General features: G+C 46.1%; 1 protein-coding gene across 4 annotated transcripts in view; it reads right to left on the bottom strand.

Annotated features, from left to right (window-relative positions):
* The window catches only part of grin1b (glutamate receptor, ionotropic, N-methyl D-aspartate 1b), a 53,902-nt gene extending 32,209 nt beyond the window's left edge, over positions 1-21,693 (bottom strand). The window contains exons 1-7 of one of the 4 annotated variants that reach the window (XR_013300201.1): positions 21,197-21,693; positions 20,282-20,538; positions 14,986-15,120; positions 14,724-14,900; positions 1,693-1,755; positions 1,067-1,164; positions 199-320 (exon numbers count right to left, since the gene is read on the bottom strand). Coding sequence is in view for 3 of the 4 variants with exons in the window: in XM_077599959.1 (XP_077456085.1) it covers positions 199-320; positions 1,067-1,164; positions 1,693-1,755; positions 14,724-14,900; positions 14,986-15,120; positions 20,282-20,538; position 21,197 (853 nt within the window). In the remaining variant the exon portion in view is untranslated. The remainder of the gene's footprint in view (positions 1-198; positions 321-1,066; positions 1,165-1,692; positions 1,756-14,723; positions 14,901-14,985; positions 15,121-20,281; positions 20,539-21,196) is intronic. The other 3 variants (XM_077599959.1, XM_077599962.1, XM_077599961.1) reach the window with 3 other exon arrangements.
* Between the last annotated feature and the right edge of the window lie 2,455 nt (positions 21,694-24,148).

Here is a 24,148-nt window from a genome sequence, read left to right as displayed (position 1 = left end):
TTTCTCTGCTGTATCGAGTCTTTGAAAATAGCCCAACTGGTGAGAACTCTGCCAATCTCACAACCTTGGTGCTAAACTAGGAGCCAGATGCTAAGCTAGAAGCTTTGGCGGCCACTTGCATGTGTAGCTGGAAAGGGATTCAGATGGAAGCAGGAAAGAGAAAGGAAGAGGAGAGAGAAGAGGAAGAGTTCAACGTACCATCCGGCGCTTCACTCAAAGCCTTTCCCGTCATTTCCCTTTCTCCGACGATCCAGACGTAACCAGAACCAGTCATGTTGAGGTGACGGGCCGCTTTGTAGACACCCGCCGCCTCATCCTCGCTGCCGGCCGATGCCCAGAAACACAGTATTCAACAAAATGAGACGGTCGTTAGTCGTGAAGTTGGGTTAATTTTTTAAAATGAAAATGGATAAGAAAGAGTGCTAGCTTTGATCTTGACTTATTATAGAGTGGGGATACTTTGCTGTTTCTCTATTCCAGGTGTCTCAAACCGATTCCACCGAGGGCCGCAGTGGGTCCTGGTTTTTGTTCCAACCGATCCAGTGCCGACATTTTAACCAATCAGGTGTCTTCTAAAATAAGTAGAACCTGGCTGCAATCAACTGATTACACTGATTACACTTGCAAAAGGTATCCTCTTGTTGAGTTGGAATGAAAACCTGCACCCACTGCGGCCCTTTGAGGACCGGTTTGAGACCCCTGCTCTATTCGATGGCTTACTTTCTGTAGATTTCTAGATTAATTTTGGGTCATCTTTGGTGACACCCTTGTTAGACAATACACATCCAATCCATTTGAACTGGGACGGGTGAGCATTCTTTCGATTTAGGGTCACTTCCTGTTATTAATAGGGTTTTTTCTAAGTCATTTTCTGTTGACTGATTATTTTGAGGTATTGGCGGGTCACCTCCTGTTGATCTTGCTTCACTTAATATTCATTATGGATTATTTATGTGTTACTTCTTGTTGTTTTAAGGTCTGAAAATCTACAGAAAGTTGTACAGAAAGTATATGTTGTACGTGGAAAGTAGAAAATATCCCAGCGGTTCACAGTTAGCTTACTGACCTGGCGGAAAGGATTATGACGCGGGCCTCCAGGTCTTTGGCGTCCATGAGCAGGGCAGTCAGATTGGTGTCGGGTCCAAACAGCAGAACCTTCTCCGCCTGAAGTCGAAATGGTGGCATCACAACACATCATAGCACATTCTACGTTAGCACGCTAGCGACCCCGACCATGCTGCCGCTCACCCTGTGCTAGAAATAATTGGGCGTGGGGGCATCCAATGGGGAGCAAGAAGTGGAAGCCAGGAGACATGCAAGATTCCAACCAACCAATCAGAGACGTGCATGTTAGCGAGGGCAAATCAAATCAAAGACTCGAGAGGGGACTGGGGGAATTTGAGGGAGTGGGGCGGTGTCCGTCAGACACTGCATGCATCCCTACCTTGGGTTGGGTGCGGTGTGATGGGGTGGTGGGTGAATGTGTGGGGGGTTTCTGTCCTGCATTCGCAACATTCCCAAAGTCATGACAAACCAAAAGAAAGATGGCCACCTCCAGGAAAAGTGCTATCTCCGGATCAGATGGGCTGGGCTTGGGTCAGTCGACGAGATTGGTTGGGCGGGCGGCGTGCAGCGATTGGACCATGCAAGCGTTCTATCTTAGGCAAGCGTCTATCTTAGGCAAGCGTCTACCTTAGGCGTTCTCCGGAAGTCAAATCCGTGTTGGTCGACGTTTTCATAGTTCCTGATTTTAGTCTGATGGTCATGTGACAACAGAGAGAACGTCACACACAAAATGCACACGCACAAACAAGACATCATGACTGGAACACACGCTGCCAGAATGATCTCCGCCTTCTAGACACACGCTCATAGTTGTCTGTTTGTCAACATAGACACACGCTCCCCTAAATTAATGGACAAACACGCACGCTAGTGACAGGCATGCATACAAACAAAGAAGCACACAGACAGCATTCCTACTCACAAACACAGACAATTCCAGAGACGAATGCTCTTTATAGATGCGCAAATGTATTCGATAGTGTTGGACCAATACCGGAATTGGTACTGATAGGGCACTAAAAAACGTCACAGATATCAGGGAGCACCAAAAATAATGTCTACTTTACAACCACTGGTTGCTCTTACTCAAGATGGCCGCCAACTACACACACCATCATAAAAAACATGCATTTGGTGTAAATTTAATAGAATTTTAATGCTTTTAAAAGTTTTTCACAATTAGACATTCGCTTGAAGCGGTGGGTGGCAGCGAAAGAACAATCCCCCACTTCAAATAGATTGGAGGTCCAGTGACATCAATGGTAGACAATGAGTTAATCAATGTCTGATCAAGCCACAATAGCAACAACTTTACACAGTGCCTGAACAAGCCACATCGGCAACAATTTTGCACCATGACTGACCAAGCCACAATAGCAACAACTTTAAATTCAAGTGCATATGCAGTGATTTAGTTTTAACAAAAAAATATTTTTGCAATAACATGGAATCTGGACAGTGTTGGAAGCAGCTGATATGCAAATGAGCTGACAACAGGGACAAATTTAAACACAAAGCTATTTTAAGACACAAACGTGAACTAACAAACAGGCGGACGGTTTGGACTTTCCATCTCACGGGCAAAAATGTTAGCCTGGCCGAAGTCACCATAGCCTAGTTTATGCCAACACGCTTTCCCCCAGACTCACACATACACACACACCTGAAGGAAGGCAAACTTTGTTAGGATAACCACTGATGCTAAGCTAGGGCAGGTTAGGGTTACCAACAAGATAACCGTCACCCTTTAGTTGTATGTCTTCATCTTAATCTTCTTTATCTTATCCAAGGTCGGGTCGCAGGCTTTAGCAGGGAAGCCCAGACTTCCCACTTCCAAGCCACTTCATCTAGCTCAGGGGTGGTTAAGTCCGGTCCTCGAGAGCCCCTGTCTTGTCTGTTTTCCATGTCTCCTTCCTCTACCACACCTGAATCAAATGATCAACTCATCAGCAAGCTGTCCAGAAGCTTCATACCAATCCCGATAATTTGATTCAGGTGTGTTGATGGAGGGAGACATGGAAAACAGACTGGATAGGGGCTCTCGAGGACTTGGCCACCCCTGATCTAGCTCTTCTGGGAGGATCCCAAGGTTTTCCCAGTTCAGTCGGGAGACATAGACTCCCCAGCATGTGCTGTGGCTTCCTCCTGGTGATACATATCCGGAACACCTCACAAGGGAGGCGTCCATGAAACATTCTAATCAAATGCCCGAGCCAACTCATCTGGCTCCTCTTGATGCGGAATAGCAGCGACTCTACTCTGAGGCAACTTCCGGTTCGAGTGATGCAAAAATAAGTCATGTAATGTTTTTATCCGCAGAATTTCATGACTTTTCTCCAAATATTCCTTAAATCTCCAAATATTACGCAAAAAATGTTGTGCTCACACAGACTTTACGTCACCAAGAGTTGATGCCCTAGAAACCAAACAACTTTCAGTTCATATTAAAGAGAAATAAACAACAAAATGACTGTTTCACAATTTGAATCTTGTAATAGTATAATTTAAAATTCAACTTTCATCATATTTTGATTTTAACCTTAGTAGTAATAGTCAATTTTAATCTCGTTCTATTCATATTTTCTCTCTGAATATTACATTGTATGACTTCTTGCAATGTCCCGCGGCACACCTGACCATTGCTTACGGCACACCAGTGTGCTGCGGCACAGTGGTTGGGAAACATTGATCTAGATATTCTGTCCATAAAAGTTATGAACAGAATTGGTGACATAGGGCAGCTCTGGCAGAGTCCAACCCCCACTGGAAACAAATCAAATTTACCACCGCCTACGCGGACCAGACTCTGACACCGGTCATACAGGGACCGGATCCCACATATCAGGGATTCTGGGACCCCATTATCCCCCACAAGACTTCCTGGGGAGCACAGTCGAACACCTTTTTCAAGTCCACAAAGCAGATGTAGACTGATTGGGCCAACTCCGTTGACCCTGAAGAACCCTGCTGAGGATATAGAGAGGATCTACTGTTCCACGGCCAGGACAAAAACCACACCCCACACACACTCCTCCTGAATCTGAGATTTGACTTCCCGGTGAACCCTCCTCCCCAGTTCCCTTCGAATAGACCTTCCCGGGGAGGCTGAGGAGCTTGATTCCACTATAATTGGAACACACCCGCTTGTCCCGCTTTTTAAAAAGGGGAACCACCACCCCGGTCTGCCAATCCAGAGACACTGTCCACGCGGTGTTGCAGAGGGGTGTCAATCAAGACAACCCCACAACATTCAGAGCCTTTAAATCATGGGTGGGCTTTTTTACTTGTGGGCCAGAATGGATACTAAAATTTGACAGAGGGGCCAAGCCAGGAGCATTTGGACACGCAATGCAATTTATCTAACCTGGGGATTGAAATGTAAGAAAAAAGACACAATTGAAGGTGAAAATTTATTTTCAAATTTACTTTCAACATTAAGAACATATTATTATTCAACGAAAGAAAGCAGTCTTTAAATTGAGAGTGATGTGCTGTGCGTACATGTACAAGTTGCTATTTTTAACACAGTAGAGAAACTCACATTTCAGTGTTGTTGTTCTCCCTTATTTGCCAGTGGATCAAAATCTGGAGTTAGTTTCGTGGTGGCAATTCTCAAAATAGATCTGAGGTGTTGGTCAGTTAACCGGGATCTGTTACGGGCTAAATCTTCGTCAAAGAAGGTTACACTCCAACAAAGGTCTAGACTAGTGCGCCATCTATTGGGGAAACGAGGGTATTGCAGGGGAAAGGGAAATTAATGAGGTCATTGATTTTTACTATAATTTGGACAACGTCAGCGGGCCGGATTAAAAAGCCTAACGGGCCGTATCTGGCCAGCGGGCCTTAGTTTGCCCATGTCTGCTTTAGATCCTTCAGATGGATTTCGTCCACCTGTCATGTGTAGTTGGGGTTTTGGGGTGGAAGTGTGTGCGTTCCCTTTGTATGTCCTGTCCATGTGATTATTGGATGCGTTTCGGCTATTTTGTCCCTCTTGGTTTCCCTTCCCTCGTGTGATCAGGTGTGTTATGTAATCAACCCCTGTCCATCTATTTAAACCCTATTAATTTTCAGTCTTCGGTTTGTTTGCTTTGTCTGCGGGAATCTATGTTGCCATGCTATGTTCCAAGTTCGTTTCTCCATGTCTTCCATGTCAGGTTTGGTTTTGTTATTTAATTCTAAGTCCTTGTTATTTTCGTGACACCCCACCTTTCTATTTTTTTTTGTTAGAGCACTCCTTCCACTTCCTTAATTGCTTCCCTGCATTTGGGTCCTTCTACGTTCCACGCTCGATGCTGCACTAACCTAACAGAACGATCCGACCAGCCATGTAGGGAAGCCGTTGACGCTCACGCAGACAAGAGCCTGCCAGTCTAACACCTGCCGATTATTATCCTCTTCCCCCACTCAAGCTTTCCTACCTGTGCTCTCATCCAAAAGATACAATTCAACCTCCATCACTCTCCGCCAATTCACCTTGTTATCTTGATTTGGACTCGGACTTTTCGGACTATAAGGACGGTCCAAAGCTGACAGATCTGTTGGACTTGGGCAACAACTTCCTGGCCCGGATTTGATTTCGATACTCTTCCCCAGAGAGTTATTACCCGACATGTTTTCCACAGACCCCTACCTGGGTTCCGATCTGGCCATCTAGTGGATCACCGCGTTGTGGCCGGCGGAGGAGCTCAGGAAGGAAGGAAGGTAGTTGTATTTGAGAAGTGATTTTAAAAAAAATATTTGTCTCAAACCTAGAGTAATTAGGTACATTTTGAGTGATATACACAAGTGGAAAAACAATAATTATCATCAGAGTATTTCAATAAAAAGAAATACTAGAATAAAAATATATATCTGCCCTGCTTAATTATAAAAAGTAAAATTTACCCTTACCGCCCTGAGGCTCTTTTTGTCTTTTTTTCCTGAATACTTTTTATTTTGTCACTTTACAGCATGTAAATGTGTTTGTTTGTTAGGTTGTTAGGCATCTTTCTTGGTATAATTCCTCTCAGCACAGCGTCACCTATATTAACTGTTATCATTACACTAAAATCTTTTATAGTCCTTTAGTAGGCAAAAAAACTGCAGAGAAATAACAAACATGGATATAGACGGTCTACAATCAAAATAAAACAATAATCTCTGTGGATTTCTGGTGTCTATTGGTACAAAATAAAAACTTGGAGTGTTCTGAATGCCTCACTTTTGATTCTTGTTAACACCAGCATTCAGTGAAAAATAGCTTCTTTTTTAAGGCGCACTAAAGCCACGTGATTGATCATGCTGGTTTGATAATAGGACATGTGAAGATTAATATACAGAGCAGAACATTTTGAACAGTAAGAAAAAGCGCAGTCAAACTGAGGTGTGAAGGATTCTATTGTTCTTCTAAGGGTAAAATTATTAAGGCCCGGACATCCTTCAGTGCAAAGGGCTCGATTGTTCTTCTAAAAATAAAACTATAATTAATAGCAAACTAAACCGTCTTCTTGGAGATCTTAACATACCCCAAGGTGGGCCATCAACAAAATAGAATTTTTATCAAAAAGGAGGAGTCCACGCAGGAAGTTGAAAATGACCGCTATTATTTATTTCATTCATTCATTCTCCTTCCATACTGCCCATCCTCGAAAGGGTTGCAGGGGTTGCTGGAGCCTAACCCAGCTGTCTTCGGGCGAAAGGCAGACTACACCCTAGACCAGGGATGGGCAAACCGGTCCTTGAGGGCCGCTGTGGGTGCAGGTTTTTGTTCCATCCGAAATAGCACAGACAGTTTAACCAATGAGATTTCTGCAGAAAACAAGAAGCACCTGACTGCAATCCACTGATTGCACTTGTAGGACACCAGATTGGTGAAAAGGTGCCCTCTCAATGGGTTGGAATGAAAACCCGCACCCACTGCGGCCTTTTGTGGAATAGTTTGCCCACGCATGCCCTAGACTGGTCGCCAGCCAGTCGCAGGGCACACAGAGCGACAAACGACCATCAGCACTCACAATTATACCGCCACCCGCAGGAATTGAGCCCGCGCCTACCCGGCGAGTGAACCTCTACACCACGAGGCAGCCTACCACTATTTTTAACCATTTGTTTTGAAGCGCTAAAGCGTGGCTGTACTTCACATTAATATGCACTATACTTATCATACTTGATGATTGTCCCGCCCTTAAGTATCCTAAGGCTGTCGTTTGGAAAAACTTGACAGCAGCAACTAGTGGTGACAAACAAATCACTCGCTTTACTTTTTCTGTCCAGTTCCTAGCAGGTTTAGATATTTTACTTGACTTTCAATCTGTACGTTGACAATATGATGGTCATGCTGTGTTTCGAAGCCCAAATCATCGGGTCTTGGCGTCTAGCCATGGCGGCCTGTTGTTCGCTAAGAAACAGGAAGTACTTTGGTCTGGCTCTTAGAAAGAACGTGGGGCCACCAAAGTTGGCATATATGTTCCCGTTAGTCTCATCTCATCTCATTTTCTGAACCGCTTTATCCTCATTAGGGTGGCGGGGGGTGCTGGACCATATCCCAGCTGACTTCAGGCCAGAGGCACGGAACACCCTGAATCGGTGGCCAGGTCGCAGGGCACAAGGAGACGGACAACCATGCACTCTCACACCCATACCTAAGGGCAATTTAGAGTTTTCAATCAGCCTACCATGCATGTTTTTGCAATGTGGGAGGAAACCAGAGTACCCGGAGGAAACCCATGCAGGGCCAGTGAGAACATGTAAACTCCACACAGATGGACATGATCTGGATTTGAACCCAGGACCCCAGAGCTGTGAGGCCGGCGCGCTAACCACTTGCTCCACCGGGACGTCCTCCCGTTAGTCCAATAAAATTTTTACGTGCGTTATGTACAAATCATACAAAAACTAGCACAACAGTTACCATTACTGCACTGAAATTCAACAAATCTGTGCCAAACATCTCAAACTCAATAAATTCAATGCCTTAAAGAGGCATGTAGGGTTTATACGCAACAACTCTACACCGGAAAAAAAAAATCTCTTTTTAGTGATGCATCTCTAGGTCATTACAGATTACATTTTATCCCCTTAATTTCAATCAGCTTGGTTATAAGACATTTGTCATACTATATTTTGGATGTCCACGGGTTAGTGTCTGTTACCATGGGGACCCTGTCTCCACCATGAAAAGTAGTTTTTTTCTGGCTGATAAGAAGCACTAAAGGCCACGAAATTGGAACATTGCTTCAGGTTTGAGAGGCGAGAGAGAGAGAACCGAACAACCAATGATTTATAAAGGAAAATTATCAGGGGTGCTCAAACCTTTTCATATGATTGTATATATGCGCATCCTCTAAATATATATAGATAGATATGTATACTGTATGTTCTCGCATATTGGCTGCCTCCACGTATAAGCCGAACCCTTAAATTGCCTTAAAACCGTTGAATTTTACAATTTCTCTCATATACGACGTCCCGATTCACAATTTTCACCTCCATATTCATGATTTTAATAGGGAGTACAAATGTGTTACTTTGAAAAAAGAAAAATCATTGCACGTGGTATTTCTGAGATACTGTATGAATTGAAAGGATCGTCTGCTGGATTGCACATTCCAAAAAGGTTTTGCCTGCACGTGGACAAATTCAAAAAGGAAGTCACGTGAGCAGTACAACCAGGAAGTGTAGCCGAGTCTCTGGATGCAATAGCATGAGATACACATTACGCTGGTATCAAGGCTGATATTTTAATGATTGACCACAAGACCTTCGATCAGCCTTAACAACTATTGGGATGTGCTGACATGCTAAACACTACGAACACATCTATCAAGGCAACTCGCGTCTGGCCAGTAAGAGCATGTTTAATTACCGGTAAAAGGTAAATCTAGTTTAAATTTAAATCTCATTGTACTTGTATAATGACAATAAAAGCATTCAATTCAATTCGCCCTGAGCGAGCAATGGCAGGCACAAGTGAGTTTTTTCACGTTTCATGCAAGATCCGTTATTTTTCTTGAATTTCATTCACCTAATTCTTGAACCGCTTTATCCTCACTAGGGATGCGGGGGGTGTGGAGCCTATCCCAGCTTACCTCAGGCCAGAGGCAGGGGACACCCTGAATCGTTGGCCAGCCAATCTCAGGACACAAGGAGACAAACAACCATTCATGCTCACACAATTTAGAGTTTCCAATTAGTCTACTATGCATGTCTTTGGAATGTGGGAGGAAACCGGAGGACGCAGAGAAAACCCACGGAGAACATGCAAACTCCACTCAGTTGGACCGACCTGGATTTAAACCCAGGTCTCCTACTATGAGGCCGACGCCCTAACCACTTAAGCCGCTGGGCCACCCTGAATTTCATTCATAAACGTCAAAACATTTTTTTTTTACCATTTTATCTGTTTATCTTTTCTCTTTTTGAAATAAATGACCGCTCATTGTCTTGTGTTTCTTGTCACCTTGCAGTTCCATGCATGTCAAGTCTAATTCATGCATATATAACCCGTGCCCTTGCTTCAGTTATCATTTTTTAAATTACAAATACGGCGAGAAAATAGGTTATATGGTGCCGTGCGAAAGTCGGCCCCCTTGAACTTTTCCATAAAGATATAAAATGAAAACTTTTTGTCAAGAATCCACAACAATTGGGACACAATCGTGGAGTGGAATGACATGTATTGTGTATTTTAAACTTTTTAAACAAATAAATACTTGAAAAGTGGTGGGTGCAATATTATTCAGCCCCCTTCAATTAATACTTTGTAATGGCATCTTTTAATGCAATTTCAACTACAAGTCGCTTGGGATATGTCTCTATCATTTTAACACATCGAAAGACTAAAATTCTTCTTTGCCATACAGCTTCAGCTCAGTGAGGTTGGTTGGTTTGTCTTCAGCTTTGCCCACAGATTCTGGATACGTTTATTTGTGAACCATTTCACTTTAGATTTGGCTTTTTGTTTTGGATTATTGTCCTGTTGGAAGATAAATCTCTGTTCCAGTCTCAGGTCTTTTGCAGACTTCAACAGTTTTCTTCCAGTATGGTCCTGTATTTGGCTCTGTTCATCTTCCCATCAATTGTAACCATCTTCCCTGTCCCTGCTGAAGAAAAGCAGGCCCAAACAATGAGGCTGACACCACCATGTTTGACAGTGGGGAGGGATGGTGTGTTCTGGGTGATGAGCTGTGTTGCTTTTACGCCAAACATTTCGTTTTGCATAGTGGCCAAAAGTTCGATTTTGGTTTCATCTGACCAGAGCACCTTGTTCCACATGTTTGGTGTGTCTCCTAGGTGGCTTGTGGCAAAATTAAACGAGACTTTTTATGGATGTCTTTGAGAAATGGCTTTCTTCTTGCTGTTCTTCCATAAAAGCTAGATTTGTCCAGTGTATGACTGATTCTTGTCCTATGGACAGACTCTTCCGCCTCAGCTGTAGATCTCTACAGTTCATCCACCGTGGTCAGGGGCCTCTTGGCTGCATTTCTGAAAAGTCTTCTCCTAGTTTGAGGTGAAAGTTTAGAGTGACGGCCGGGTCTTGGTAGATTTGCAGTGGTCTGATACTCCTTCCATTTCAATATGTGTCAGGAGTGGCCTGTTTGTCCCTCCTGACGTGACGTCAGAGAGCAGCTGCAGCCAATCTGCTGATTGCTTCCTGTTTTGTTATTTAAAGGGCAATGAGTTATAGTACCATTGCCGGATCGTTACTTCTGTTCATGCATGCACGCAGCATGCTGCCGTTTTGTTTCCATGCCATTGTTGATTTATAGATCCCTGTTGATTTATTAAAGGATGTCGTTTGAAGCCAACTGGCTCGATTCAACTCCCGTTTCCCGCGGATGGGTCCTAATATATCCGCGTCGTCGCGGCGCGATCGTAACAGAACGATACGGCCATAATGGACCCAGCGAGAGGCCACCCACGCTCGCGCCGACGGTCTCGTCGACGCCAGCCACCCTTTTCAAAGCCCCGCGACAACATGGATTCAGTGAGATGCCCCTCAAAGTCTTTTAGGGAGTTTATAACGGACACGCCTTGGTGTGGGCACCTCAGAGACGTTCTGGCAGCGGAGGAGTCCCGACTAGGAGGTAGTTCTGTGCCTCCATTCCACCTTTAAACCCAACCTCTGCTCAATGTGTCGCACTGGGCTGCCAGCACAGCTAAGTCATAATACCAAGGTTCTGACACCCCCAGTTCATCGCCCAGTTATTTGAATTCAGACTCCAGCGAGTTTTTTTCTCAATGGAGGGAGAATCCCCAGCCTCCCTCGGCTCCGTTGGAACGCCAAATCTTTGTTGGTTGGGACTCTGACTTTTATGAAGGTGAGGACGACCGGGAGCTAATAGATTTGTATGCTGGAGATTCGGACTCGGACAGTGATTTTCTTAGCCGGTTCGGACTCCGATACGCTCCACCGGAGGACGTTGACCAATACTCCTCTGATTACTCCGACCTGGATTACCCCGACCAGCATCTGCCAGGTCGGCTGGCCATCTACAAGGGACCACCGCGTGACGGCCGGCGGGGAGGCTCCGGTATGAGTTTCGAACACCGCCCGTCTCGTTTTTTTGGGGAGGCGCAGCAGCGAGTCCTTTCACCTTGTCACCGGTGTGCTGTGCCGGCCTCCCGGAGGAGGCGGCGAGCGCCACGCCGCAGGCAGAAGCGTAAGGAGGGCCTGGACGCTCGAGCCCCTGACCAAGCTCCTCGCCCGACCACGACCGTCCAGACGCCTCGCCCGACCACGCCGCTCCAAGCTTCTCACCCGACCACGCCGCTCCAAGCTTCTTGCCCGACCACGCCGCTCCAAGCTTCTCGCCCAACCACGCCGCTCCAAGCTTCTCGCCCGACCACGGCGCTCCAAGCTTCTCGCCCGACCATACCGCTCCAGGCTTCTCACCCGACCACGCCGCTCCAGGCTTCTTGCCCGACCACGCTGTTCCAAGCTTCTCGCCCGACCACGCCGCTCCAAGCTTCTCTAATACCCGTGCCCAAGCCACGCAAGTTACTCTCTTTGCCACCTGGGCCGCCAGCCGCACCCGTGCCGAAGCCACGAACCAGGTTTCCGGTGCCGGCTGGCCCGTCTAGTTCCAGTCTGCCAAGTTCCAGTCTGCCAAGTTCCAGTCTGCCCAGTTCCAGTCTGCCCAGTTCCAGTCTGCCCAGTTCCAGTCTGCCCAGTTCCAGTCTGCCCAGTTCCAGTCTGCCCAGTTCCAGTCTGCCCAGTTCCTGTGTGCCCAGTTCCTGTGTGCCCAGTTCCTGTGTGCCCAGTTCCTGTGTGCCCAGTTCCTGTGTGCCCAGTTCCTGTTCGCCCAGTTCCTGTTCGCCCAGTTCCTGTTCGCCCAGTTCCTGTTCGCCCAGTTCCTGTTCGCCCAGTTCCTGTTCGCCCAGTTCCTGTTCGCCCAGTTCCTGTTCGCCCAGTTCCTGTTCGCCCAGTTCCTGTTCGCCCAGTTCCTGTTCGCCCAGTTCCTGTTCGCCCAGTTCCTGTTCGCCCACTTCCTGTTCGCCCACTTCCTGTTCGCCCACTTCCTGTTCGCCCACTTCCTGTTCGCCCACTTCCTGTTCGCCCACTTCCTGTTCGCCCACTTCCTGTTCGCCCACTTCCTGTTCGCCCACTTCCTGTTCGCCCACTTCCTGTTCGCCCACTTCCTGTTCGCCCAGTTCCTGTTCGCCCAGTTCCTGTTCGCCCAGTTCCTGTTCGCCCAGTTCCTGTTCGCCCAGTTCCTGTCCGCCCAGTTCCTGTTTGCCCAGTTCCTGTTTGCCCAGTTCTAGCCTGCCCAGTTCAAGCCTGCCAAATTCCTGGGTGTACAGTCCCCGCCTGCCTAATTTCACCCTGTCCGTTTTCTCCCTGGCCGGTTTCGGCCAGCCCGGTTTCAGCCTGCCCAGTTCCTGGGTGCCCTGTTCCCGCCTGCCCAGCTCTTGCCCGCCCAGCTCTTGCCCGCCCAGCTCTTGCCCGCCCGGAAGCGGCGGCGACGCGCCGGGGCCCCTGGACGAGGGGGCCGGCGATGGCGAGAGCGACTCTCCGGCGCCCCTGGACGAGGGGGCCGGCGACGGCGAGAGTGACCCTCCGGCGCCCCTGGACGAGGGGGCCGGCGACGGCGGCAAGAGCGACTCTCCGGCGCCCCTTGACGAGGGGGCCGGCGACGGCGGCAAGAGCGACTCGCTGGCGCCTCCGGACGAGGGGGCCGGTGACGGCGAGAGCAACTCTCTGGCACCCCTGGACAAGGTGGTTAGCGGCGAGAGCGACTCTCCGGCCCTCCTGGCCGAGGGGGCAGGCGGCCCCCAGAGCAGCCAGGGTAAGGTGCCCGACGACCGTTCTAAGAGTCTGGTGTCTGTTAAGGGCAGGGGGCTTGGCCAGCACCTTAAGGACCAGCAGGGAGGTCCGCCGGACCGGCTACTCCCACTCCTCTCCAAGGGCCGACGTGGACGCCCGCTGGATAGGCCCCTCCTAAGCCTCGTCACCGGCCGGCGTGGACGCCCGCCGGACCGGCCACGCCCACGCCTCGTCACCGGTCGGCGTGGATGCCCGCCGGACCGACCACTTCCTCGCCTCGTCTCTGGCCGGCACGGACGCCCGCCGGACCAGCCACGCCCACGCCTTGTTACCGGCCAGCGCGGACGCCCGCCGGGCCGGCCACACCCACACCTCGTCACCGGCTGGCGCGGACGCCCGCCGGACTGGCCACTCCTACGTCTCGTCACCGGCGGACGCCCGCCAGACCGGCCCCTCCCTCGTCTCTTCACGGGCTGGCGGGGACGCTCCCCGGACGATGAGAACAGACCTCACCCGCCCTCCCTCCCTGCCTGATTTTTGTCTTTCGCTTTTCATGGACATTCGGCATTAGGACGTCTAGGATCCGTCCGTTAGAGGGGAGGTACTGTCAGGAGTGGCCTGTTTGTCCCAGAGAGCAGCTGCAGTCAATCTGCTGATTGCTTCCTGTTTTGTCATTTAAAGGGCATTGAGTTATAGTACCATTGCCGGATGGTTACTTCTGTTCATGCATGCACGCATCATGCTGCCGTTTTGTTTCCATGCCATTATTGATTTATAGATCCCTGTTGATTTATTAAAGGATGTTGTTTGAAGCCAACTGGCTCGATTCAACTCCCGTTTCCCGCGGATGGGTCCTAATATATTCCCGTTCGCGCCGCGACGATGCGGCGCGATCTTAACAATATGATTGCTTGCACAGTGCTCCTTGACATGTTTAAACTTGCGAAACCTTTTTGCATCCAAATCCGGCTTTACACTTTTCTATCTCGGACCGCCTGGTGTGTTCCTTGGTCTTCATGATGCTCTCTACATTTTAAACAGAACACTGAGACTATCACAGAGCAGATACATTTATACAGATACATAAATACACACAGGGGGATTCATCAGTCAATATTGGATCATTCAGAGATCATCACTGAACTTCTGAAGTGAGTTTGCTGCGCTGAAAGTAGAGGGGCCGAATAAGATTGCAGACCAAACTTTAAGAAAAAATCCAATAGATTTTGTTCCACTTCACGATTGTGTCCCACTTGTTTATTCTTGACCAAAATATATATGTTCTATCTTTAGATTTGAAGCCTTGAATGTGCCAAAAGGTTGAAAAGTTCAATACAGCATGAACAAGTTAACATGATTTAAACAATGCACCAATCTACTTTGAGTTCATATTTGTGCTCTGCGGGTGCGTCACCTTGGTCTCCTTCTCCTCCAGCAGCGTTTCCAGTCGTTTCTGCGCCGCTCGTCCCTCATGGTCGTCACTGACAATGAGGATGATATGATTCCAGCGAAACTCTCGCATCAAATCGAACCAAACGCTGGCCTGGTGCGAGTACGGTGGCACCGTGCGCAGGAATGACAGGTGGATGCTCTGCAACACGTCCGTGCGGTGCCCGTCAGTCTGGCGAAAATGGGAGGAAAGCGCCACAAAGGCTGGCGTGTATGTATATGCTCACCTTGTCCGAGTAGATGGACATGCGCGTGGTCAGTCCCACCACGGGAATGCGATAAAAGCCGGCCGTGTAGGACACGGGTGTCGGAGTCAGGTGGTCATTGGACTGCGGGGGGTGACTCACCAAGATGGCGTACACCTGAAACAAAACAGTCACATCGCTTAGCCTATTTATGAGGAACATGCTGTCTATCTTACACGATGTATTTAAACGTGTCATCCATGCGTGTTGTTGATCTGACCACCGTTACAGAGAGTCATGTTGGCCTCATTTGCGCTGCATGTGACCTCTTGTCCTTCCCATTTTATCAACTGCACAAACGCCAAAGGGCTTTTCATCATAGACGCATCCTAGTCCTAAATCACCCAAGCAATCAACAAGATTAAGGAAGTAAATCGTTACCATCATTTTCAATACTATTTTCTAAAATTGAATTTAGTCCTGCGCAATATTTCATCAACATCACGATGTGTGCATGCGCAATAGTCCCATCGCAGAATGTGCGACTGCTTAGTTGTTGTTGTTTTTTAAGCAGGTAACCTTTTGTTTTGGCCACTTCATGGTGGAGTTCTTTCGGCTGATTAAGGTACGGTTAGGGTTCAATTGCCACTCAAGGTCGTATGATTGTGAGTGCGAACGGTTGTCTGTCGCTGTGTGCTTTACAAATGACTGGTAAGCAATCTCGCACATAGTCGCCTTTTGCTAGAACTGGGGATAGGCTACTGCATCCCGTCACAAGTTCATGGAGAAGCGGTGTTGAAAATGAATGTATTGAACTTTTGTTTTGTGACATAAAAGCCTCATGGATCTCTTTTATTTACAATAATGGTCATAATTCACAATTTAGCCTAGTGTTACATGAATAAAATGTGGTAATGGTGAGTGAACAAAAGTATTCCTACAAAGTGTCCTTTGACACATCAGGTGAAAAATCTTCCACTTGAAATATCGCAAATCTCTAAAAAGTTACAATGTGAGGTGACCGACCCAAAATTAATTAACACAGGAGAATGGAACCAGGAGGAACACAAGAATGGAGCACAAAAATATTCTTTAACAAACAGACCTTTCAAACAAGAACCTACCAGACAAAAATGAGGGGGGGGGAAAGCAAAGTAACAACAAAAGTGGAGAAACAAATTTATATGGGAGACATGAGGAAGAACAGGGCATGAGGACACAAACTAGGAATTTTGGGCAAGAAACACAGACAATGACCAAGGGTTTAAAGTAGAAAGAAATTTACTGAGACAATGAGGAGGAAGTGGGTGACTTGAAAGGCAGGGATTGGCTAAGACACAAGAGGGAAGATCAAAACAGGTGAAATCAATGGGAAATCACAATGACTATATACAGCAATACCTCTATTTACGAATGCCTCTAAGTATGACAATTTCAGGTTACGAAAGCCTTGTGACCGCCCCAACATATGAAAACAAGATCCAAGTTACGAAATCCCTCCGAACATAAATGCTTTTCCTGTATCTGTTATTTTATTTTGAAATTGCCCTGGTAACATTGCGACCAGATTTACTTTTGGTTGGAACCTCTAAGAACATTTTGACCACCGTTTGTCGTCACAGAGTTCTTTATTTGAAATTATTAGAGCGAATGAAATGAATACGCGGGCCCTGTTATCCATCTAAAAACAGAAGAGAAGAAAGTGGCGTGGGGTTGACGGCTATTGTAGGGCAATACAACTGGACGTAACCCAATTGCGGGCATTGCTACGCTATTCAAGCAGAATGAAGCATTAAAAGTGATCACTTCTTAGCATGGACTTTCTGTGCTGAATGGTGAGATGGAGAGACTTTTACTCTTTTGGAGTTGTATTTAATGCTAAGTTTTTTTTTATTCATAATTTGAAATTGTTTAGATGTGTTTGTGTGCATGGGAACATTAGCTTCTTCCTTACTGGACCATACTAGAACAAGTTTTTGCATGCTTGTTTTCATTTAATTACATTAATAAATCATGTTCTTATAATTCTCTTTAATTTGTGTCAGTTTCACACATCTTTCATACAAAAGTGGGACACGGATCATTTTTGAAGGGTTTAGTTCGTAGTTTTTTGAGGACCGTAGAACGAATTACGGAATTTCCAGATAAAGTACTGCTCTACTAAAATATTCATGTTACGGAAAATTTTCTGCGCTATGAAAATTATATATATGTGTATATATATCAGTGGCGGTCCGTGCATTTCCTAGTGATGCCTTCAGCAAAAACTATTTTATGGCTATTAAACCTCTACTGCAGCTACAGCTGTGACACATAAAAAATAATCAATAAATCAATGCACAAAAATGGGGTGAAATCCACTTCCCAGCAGCATTTAATGATTAAATACAAATACTGGAACTTTTCAGACATTACAACCGGGCCAGGGGGGGTGATTTTCCCGGGAAAAGACAGCGATGAACGTCAATGGCGTACCGGGCAAACATTGCCCGAAAATGGGGTAAAATCCAGCCGAAAACAGCATTTATTGATTAAATACAAATACTGGAGGTTTTTAGACATCCGAACCGGGCCCAGAGTATCATTTCCCCGGGAAAAAGACAGCGATGAACATCGATACGTCCATACGCGACACGGCAAAAATTGCACTAAAATGGGGTAAAATCCACTTCCTTGCAGCATTCGTTGATTAAATACAAATACTGGAGCTTTTCAGACATTACAACCGGGCCAGGGGGCTGATTTCCCCCGGGAAAAGACAGCGATGGACGTCAATGGCAAAACGGCAAAAATAGCACTAAAATTGGGTAAAATCCACTTCCTAGCAGCATTTGGTGATTAAATACAAACACTTGAGATTTTCAGATATCAGAACCGGGCCCGGAGGACGACTTTCCCTGAGAATTTCATACAATTGAAATATTATTTAGGAAAATAGCCATATTTTGCTCACCATAAATCCTTTTTAACTGTACACAATATCCATCCTCCTTTCTTTCTTCCTTCTTTTCGATCGCCATCGATGCTAATGCTGAAAGTCGAGCCTGTCCTGTTGTATTTCTGGCATAGTCCGTCTTGAAAATGGCTTTAAATCAACACAACAATATATTTGCTTGTGCAGCTCGCTCCAGATACAGTTTTTAGCTCTGGCTAGTCCACTCTATCACTAGCCAATCATAGTTGGTGAAAGCGATGACGTATCCCTATGCCTGCGAGAAGGCAATGACGTATCCCTACGCCTGCGAGAAGGCATTGTGGTGTTGCCAACTCGAAATCTGATTGGTTAAAGCAACAGTCTTATCGACGCTTGTTTAATGCAGCAGAGCCTGCAGAACTGATTGTGAAGGCCTTGAGGCAGATATCTGACCCTGGCAACAAATAATGGCTGAAATATGATTGGTTTCAATATGAAAACACACATCTGGAAGCAGTGCAACCAGGGGAAAAGCAATGAAAGGAAGCTAACAGACAATTTGGAATTATTTAATAAGTATTCATGGACAAAATATAATATGTATGTGTATATATATATATATATATATATATATATATATATATATATATATATATATATATATATATACACACAGTGGTACTTCGAGATACGAGCTTAATCCGTTCCGGAACTGAGCTCGTATGACGAGATTCTCGTAACTCGAGCGGACGTTTTCCATTGAAATGAATGGAAAACAAATTAATTCGTTCCAGCCCTCTGAAAAAACACCAAAAACAGGATATTGGACTGGATTTTTTTTAATTTCTTCTAATTCGCCATCTATTAACAAAGTAACACATAACTAGTGGTTTAATAGCAATAAAATGTGTTTATTCTAACTAAAATTGGGCAGATTTCGCCGACGGGAGACAGAGACGTTTGGGGGCGTGGGCGGGGGGTTCCTTTTTTTTCCCACGACAACGCACTCGTAAACGGAACAAACAAATTTAAATTAACTTGGATTAATATATACAGACACTCAAACATACGTTTAATGTAACTTTACACAAAACTGAATTCTAATTTTGTTGTAATCTTTTGTTACCTTCGTTTTTCGGGTTGGCGGTTTGCCACGCCTCCGCCCTCACGTTCGCTATCGATGGACTGTTTGCTGTTGTATTGCCTTCAAAATATTCCCAAAATGATGCACACAAATGTCCTCACAATAGGATAACGCACGACCACTTGCCAACGAGAAATAGTCTTTAAGGAACGATCGCGGGACCTTTCCTAAGAAAGAATAACAGGAAATGACATAGCTGAGCTTCCCACGTAGTGATTGTGGGTAATGAAGTTTTATTCTGAGAAAGGTTGCCATTGCCTATGGGTAATGTGTGCAGGAGTATACTTCATTACCCAGAAAGCCCACTTTTTGCATGCACGTTGTGCGTTTCCTGGTCGTATGAGAAACTCGTCTGAATTAATTAGTTCCGTGCTCGTAAATATTGTTATACACGAAAGACATGCAAAAAAGACCTGGCTTGGTCGCATCACGAAATTTTGACCGCATAACGGGCGAATTTTTGCGATCGAAATTTCCCCCGTAAGACGAGCATTTTGTATGACGAGCAGTCGTATGACGAGGTACCACTGTATATACATACACATACATATACATATACATATACATATACATATACATATACATATACATATACATATACATATACATATACATATACATATACATATACATATACATATACATATACATATACATATACATATACATATACATATACATATACATATACATATACATATACATATACATATACATATACATATACATATACATATACATATACATATACATATACATATACATATACATATACATATACATATATATATATATATACTATATATAAATTTCCTAGTGCGTCGGCCTCACAGTGGGGGCTCTGGGTTCAAATCCAAGTCGGTCCACCTGTGTGGAGTTTGCATGTTCTCTCCGGGCCTGCGTGGGTTTTCTCCGGGTACTCCGCTTTCCTCCCACATTCCAAAGACATGCATGGTAGGCTGATTGGACACTCTAAATTGCCCCTGGGTATAAGTGTGAGCATGAATGGTTTTTTGTCTCCTTGTGCCCTGCGATTGGCTGGCCACCAATTCAGGGTGTCCCCCTAGGCTCCAGCACCCCCTGCGACCCTAGTGAGGATAAAGCGGTTCAGACAATGAGATGAGATGAGACAATTTCAAAATCAAAACATAAATCATTTGCAACATCTGGGTAGCAACTGAAATTTTGCAACTAACCCATCGACAGTACAAGCCATCGGAATTGGGATCAGCTGTCGAGTCGCATCACTGCAGAGTTAAGAGTGATTCATTTTTAAGCACCTGGTTGGAGATGAGGTCCTCGCAGACGGAGAGTGCCATCTGGATGGCGTTGGCCTTGTGCGTGACGGCGATGGCATTCATCTTGAAACGGTCGCGGCCATAGGCAGCGTTGGCATGGGTCACGGCGTCGCGGAACACCTGCTCATACCGTTTCTGGCTCAGTACGGCACCCACGTGGACCACGCGTGGCTCGCAACCGCACAGCGCCATCGCGCCACAGTGCAGCGCCAGCAGCAGCAGCGATGCGCGCACCTCCACTGTTGGTTTGATATTACACAAAACATTTCAGACCTTCAATATTTACCACGGTCAACCGATACGGGATTTTCAAAGGTTGGTGCAGACTTTAAAAAATACAGCTGAATGCCGATGTCTAAAGTCCATTTTGTAAGGTGATATTTGGGGTCGATATATATTTTTCTTTTTAAAGGAAGTTGTTTATGAAAAGATAGTCAAACACATTATCTACATTGTATGTGTAAAGTATGCAACCCCTGCAAACCCCGCGGTACGGAAGATGAATGAATGAATGACGCCACTGGTTAAATGTAAAAAAAAGTCCCCTTTTTTAAATGACCAAAATAAACACTTGCTCTGGATAAAGGGTGTAGTTAAAAAAAAAGTTAAACGTTATGTGTTATGGAATGGCAAGCCTTTACAAACAGTGCAATTAATGATCTCGAAAAAAATACTCCAAAAATAACATGTTATACCAAAGAGTAAATGTAATTCGTTACTTTCCATCCCTGCCCAACGGTCAGTTTATGAACACAAACAGCTACCCATTTACACACAACGCAAGTACACACAACCCCACTTAGTTAAAAGTACACATTTGATGGATATGATGACATCACGAACCCGGGAATTCGACACTCTTGGTGATGTCACCAAGATGATCGGATCAACACTTACTGTTCGCTTTGTCAATTGAACCAGGCGCCCTCAAATCGACCCTTGCCTGGTGGGTTCGCTTCCCTTCTGTCCACAAGCGCTTTTCACGCACGTCTAGCAGCAGGAGACATGTTGACTGTAGTCCTCTTTTTTGTGTGCGGGCTTCGTCCTGTTGATTCCCGCGCCGGCGACAACGTCAACACGCACGCACGCACGCACGTACTCACGCACGTACTCACGCACGTACTCACTCACGAACGAACGTCGCTCCTGCTGTCGGGACGATGACCTGACCAGGAACAGCACCGCCCAAAGCCAGAAAAAAAGGATGCGCTTCGACCGTCCTTGATGTCCGCGTTCGCGCGCTCCCGAGACTATGACAGTGCGCGAGGCCGCGGAAGCAGCCGACGCGAGCGCGCACGAGCCTCCTCGCGTTGATTCTTCAGCTTTAATCAAGCGAATACCAAGGCACGCACACTTTCTGACACGCTTGAACGATGTAACGCATCTGCGTACAAAATAGTGAACAGGTAATGGTGAATACCATGTCGACTAAAAATACATGTGTTGACGAGCATCGCTTACGAGGCCGTCTCGTTGCGTCACGTGACGCGCTCCTCGGTAGAGGACCACATTCCGGGCCAGCGAGTCGGTCGGCACGCCGCGTGAGCGCGCGTTTTGATGGCAAGTCGGAGGAGGAGCAGGTGTCACGTTCAATTGGGTCACAAGCTAGGGAAGGGCATTGATTTTTCTACTTTGGAACTTTAACGTTTATCCGGGGATTTCAGAGATTACTTGAGGCTCGCTTCAGCAAACGTGTTTGCTTGCTTGCAGAATGTGCTTCTTGTGAGTTATAGATGCCGACATTGAACTACATACCACATACTACAATAGGGGAGGACAACTCTGGTCCTCAAGAGCCCTTATCCAGTCTGTTTCCATGTCTCCCTCCAACAACACACCGGAATCAAATTATCGGGATCGGTATGAAGCTTCAGAACAGCTTGCTGATGAGTTGATCATTTGATTAGGGTGTGGTAGAGGAGGGAGACATGGAAAACAGACTGGATAGAGGCTCTGGAGGACCGGAGTTGGCCACCCCTGTACTATATACTCAGCACCGGCTCGCCCCAAGGCTGGGTGCTGAGTCCACTATTCTACTCGCTCTACAAACACGACTGCGGACCCACGCACCATGAGAACATCTGATCTTATCTCATTTTCTGAAATGCTTTATCCTCACTAGGGTCGTGGGGGGTGCTGGAGCCTATCCCAGCTGACTTCGGGCTAGAGGCCAGGGACACCCTGAATTGGTGGCCAGCCAAGGAGACAAACAACCATTCACGCTCACACTCGTACCTAGGGGCAATTTAGAGTGTCCAATCAGCCTACAATGCATGTCTTTGGAATGTGGGAGGAAACCGGAGTACCCGGAGAAAACCCACGCAGGCCCATGGAGAACATGCAAACTCCACACAGATAGACCGACTTGGATTTGAACACAGGTCCCCCACTGTGAGGCTGACGCGCTAACCACTCAGTCACCAGGCCACCCACCCCTGAGAACATCATTGCGAAATTTGCGGACGATACAACGGTGGTGGGGATGATCACAGGGGAGAATGAGACGGCCTACAAAGATGAGGTCCTTAGAATCAGCGATTGGTACGCTCTCGACAACTTGGAGCTGAACGTCTCCAAAACCAGAGAAGTCTTCCTGGACTTCCGACAGAACAAGGCTGCTCAGCAACCCCACCCCGTGTCTATCAACGGCAAATGTGTGGAACGAGTGGAGACTTTCAAATTCCTAGGGGTCCTGTACGATGTTCTTATTTTTGTTCTGAAAGATTTGGTGAAAAAAGTGACGAAATATAGGCAAGAAATTATTGGAGTTCTTTATTAGCAAGGGAAAAGACAAGACTGTCGTCCTCTGACTCCATTTTTAAAAGCTTTCTTTATCTCCACCCAAAGTGGGCGTTAATTTGAATATTAGTGGCTGGGTCCAGTTACAAAGGAACATGGCTGGTTTGAAATCAAATACTATTGGGTTTTAACTTAGACATCTGTTGAGGTAAAGATCTCAAGATATGACAATTCCCTTTTAACTATAAGAACAGGATTGATTTTCTTTGAACAGCTTTTACAACTGCCAGAACAAAGCTCAATTGTTTATACTGCAAACACTAGAGCAGACATGTCCAAAGTCCGGCCCCCGGGCCAATTGCGGCCCGTGGACAAATTTTTACCGGCCCGCGGCCTCTATCATGATTTTTTTTTTTTTTTTTTTTTTTTTTCATCATGAAATCAATAATATGCGGCCCGCCAGCACTGTTGACCACAGTATAAAATACATGTGTACAAAAAGCTATTTTTCATATTTTTCATTTCACCAGAAGATGGCAGTAGCCCTGTGGCCGCACTCTGGCCGCCGTGACCCTTGACCTTGCGTGATCGTTTCAGCCCAGCCCATTTCTAACATGGCGTCTGTAAACAAAAAAAGGAAAGTTGACCGCGTTCAAGGAATTCAACATCAAGAGGCACTACCAGACGAAACATGCTAGCTACGACAAGCTAACTGGGAACAAACGCGGTGAAAAAGTGAAGCAACTGGAAGCTGTTTTAACGGCACAGCAAAGCTTTTTCACAAGAGTCCGTGAGTCACATGAAAATGCCACAAAGGCAAGCTACGAAGTGGCAACGCTGATTGCAAAGCACTGTAAACCTTTCACTGAGGGTGAATTTATTAAAGACTGTGTAATGAAAATGGTTGAGAAAATTTGTCCCGCGAAGAAGCAAGAGTTTGCCAATATTTGCCTGGCTCGTAATACTGTGGTACGGAGAATTGAAGACGTTTCATTAGATATTAAGAGACAGTTAGAGGCAAAAGGAACTGAGTTTGACTTTTTCTCGTTAGCGTGCGATGAAAGCACGGATGCGTCCGACACCGCTCAGTTACTGATCTTTTTAAGAGGA

The sequence above is a fragment of the Stigmatopora argus genome, chromosome 5, assembly GCF_051989625.1.
Source record: "Stigmatopora argus isolate UIUO_Sarg chromosome 5, RoL_Sarg_1.0, whole genome shotgun sequence".
NCBI classification, from domain to species: Eukaryota; Metazoa; Chordata; class Actinopteri; order Syngnathiformes; family Syngnathidae; genus Stigmatopora; species Stigmatopora argus.
This window is presented reverse-complemented; position numbering and strand designations above follow the sequence as displayed.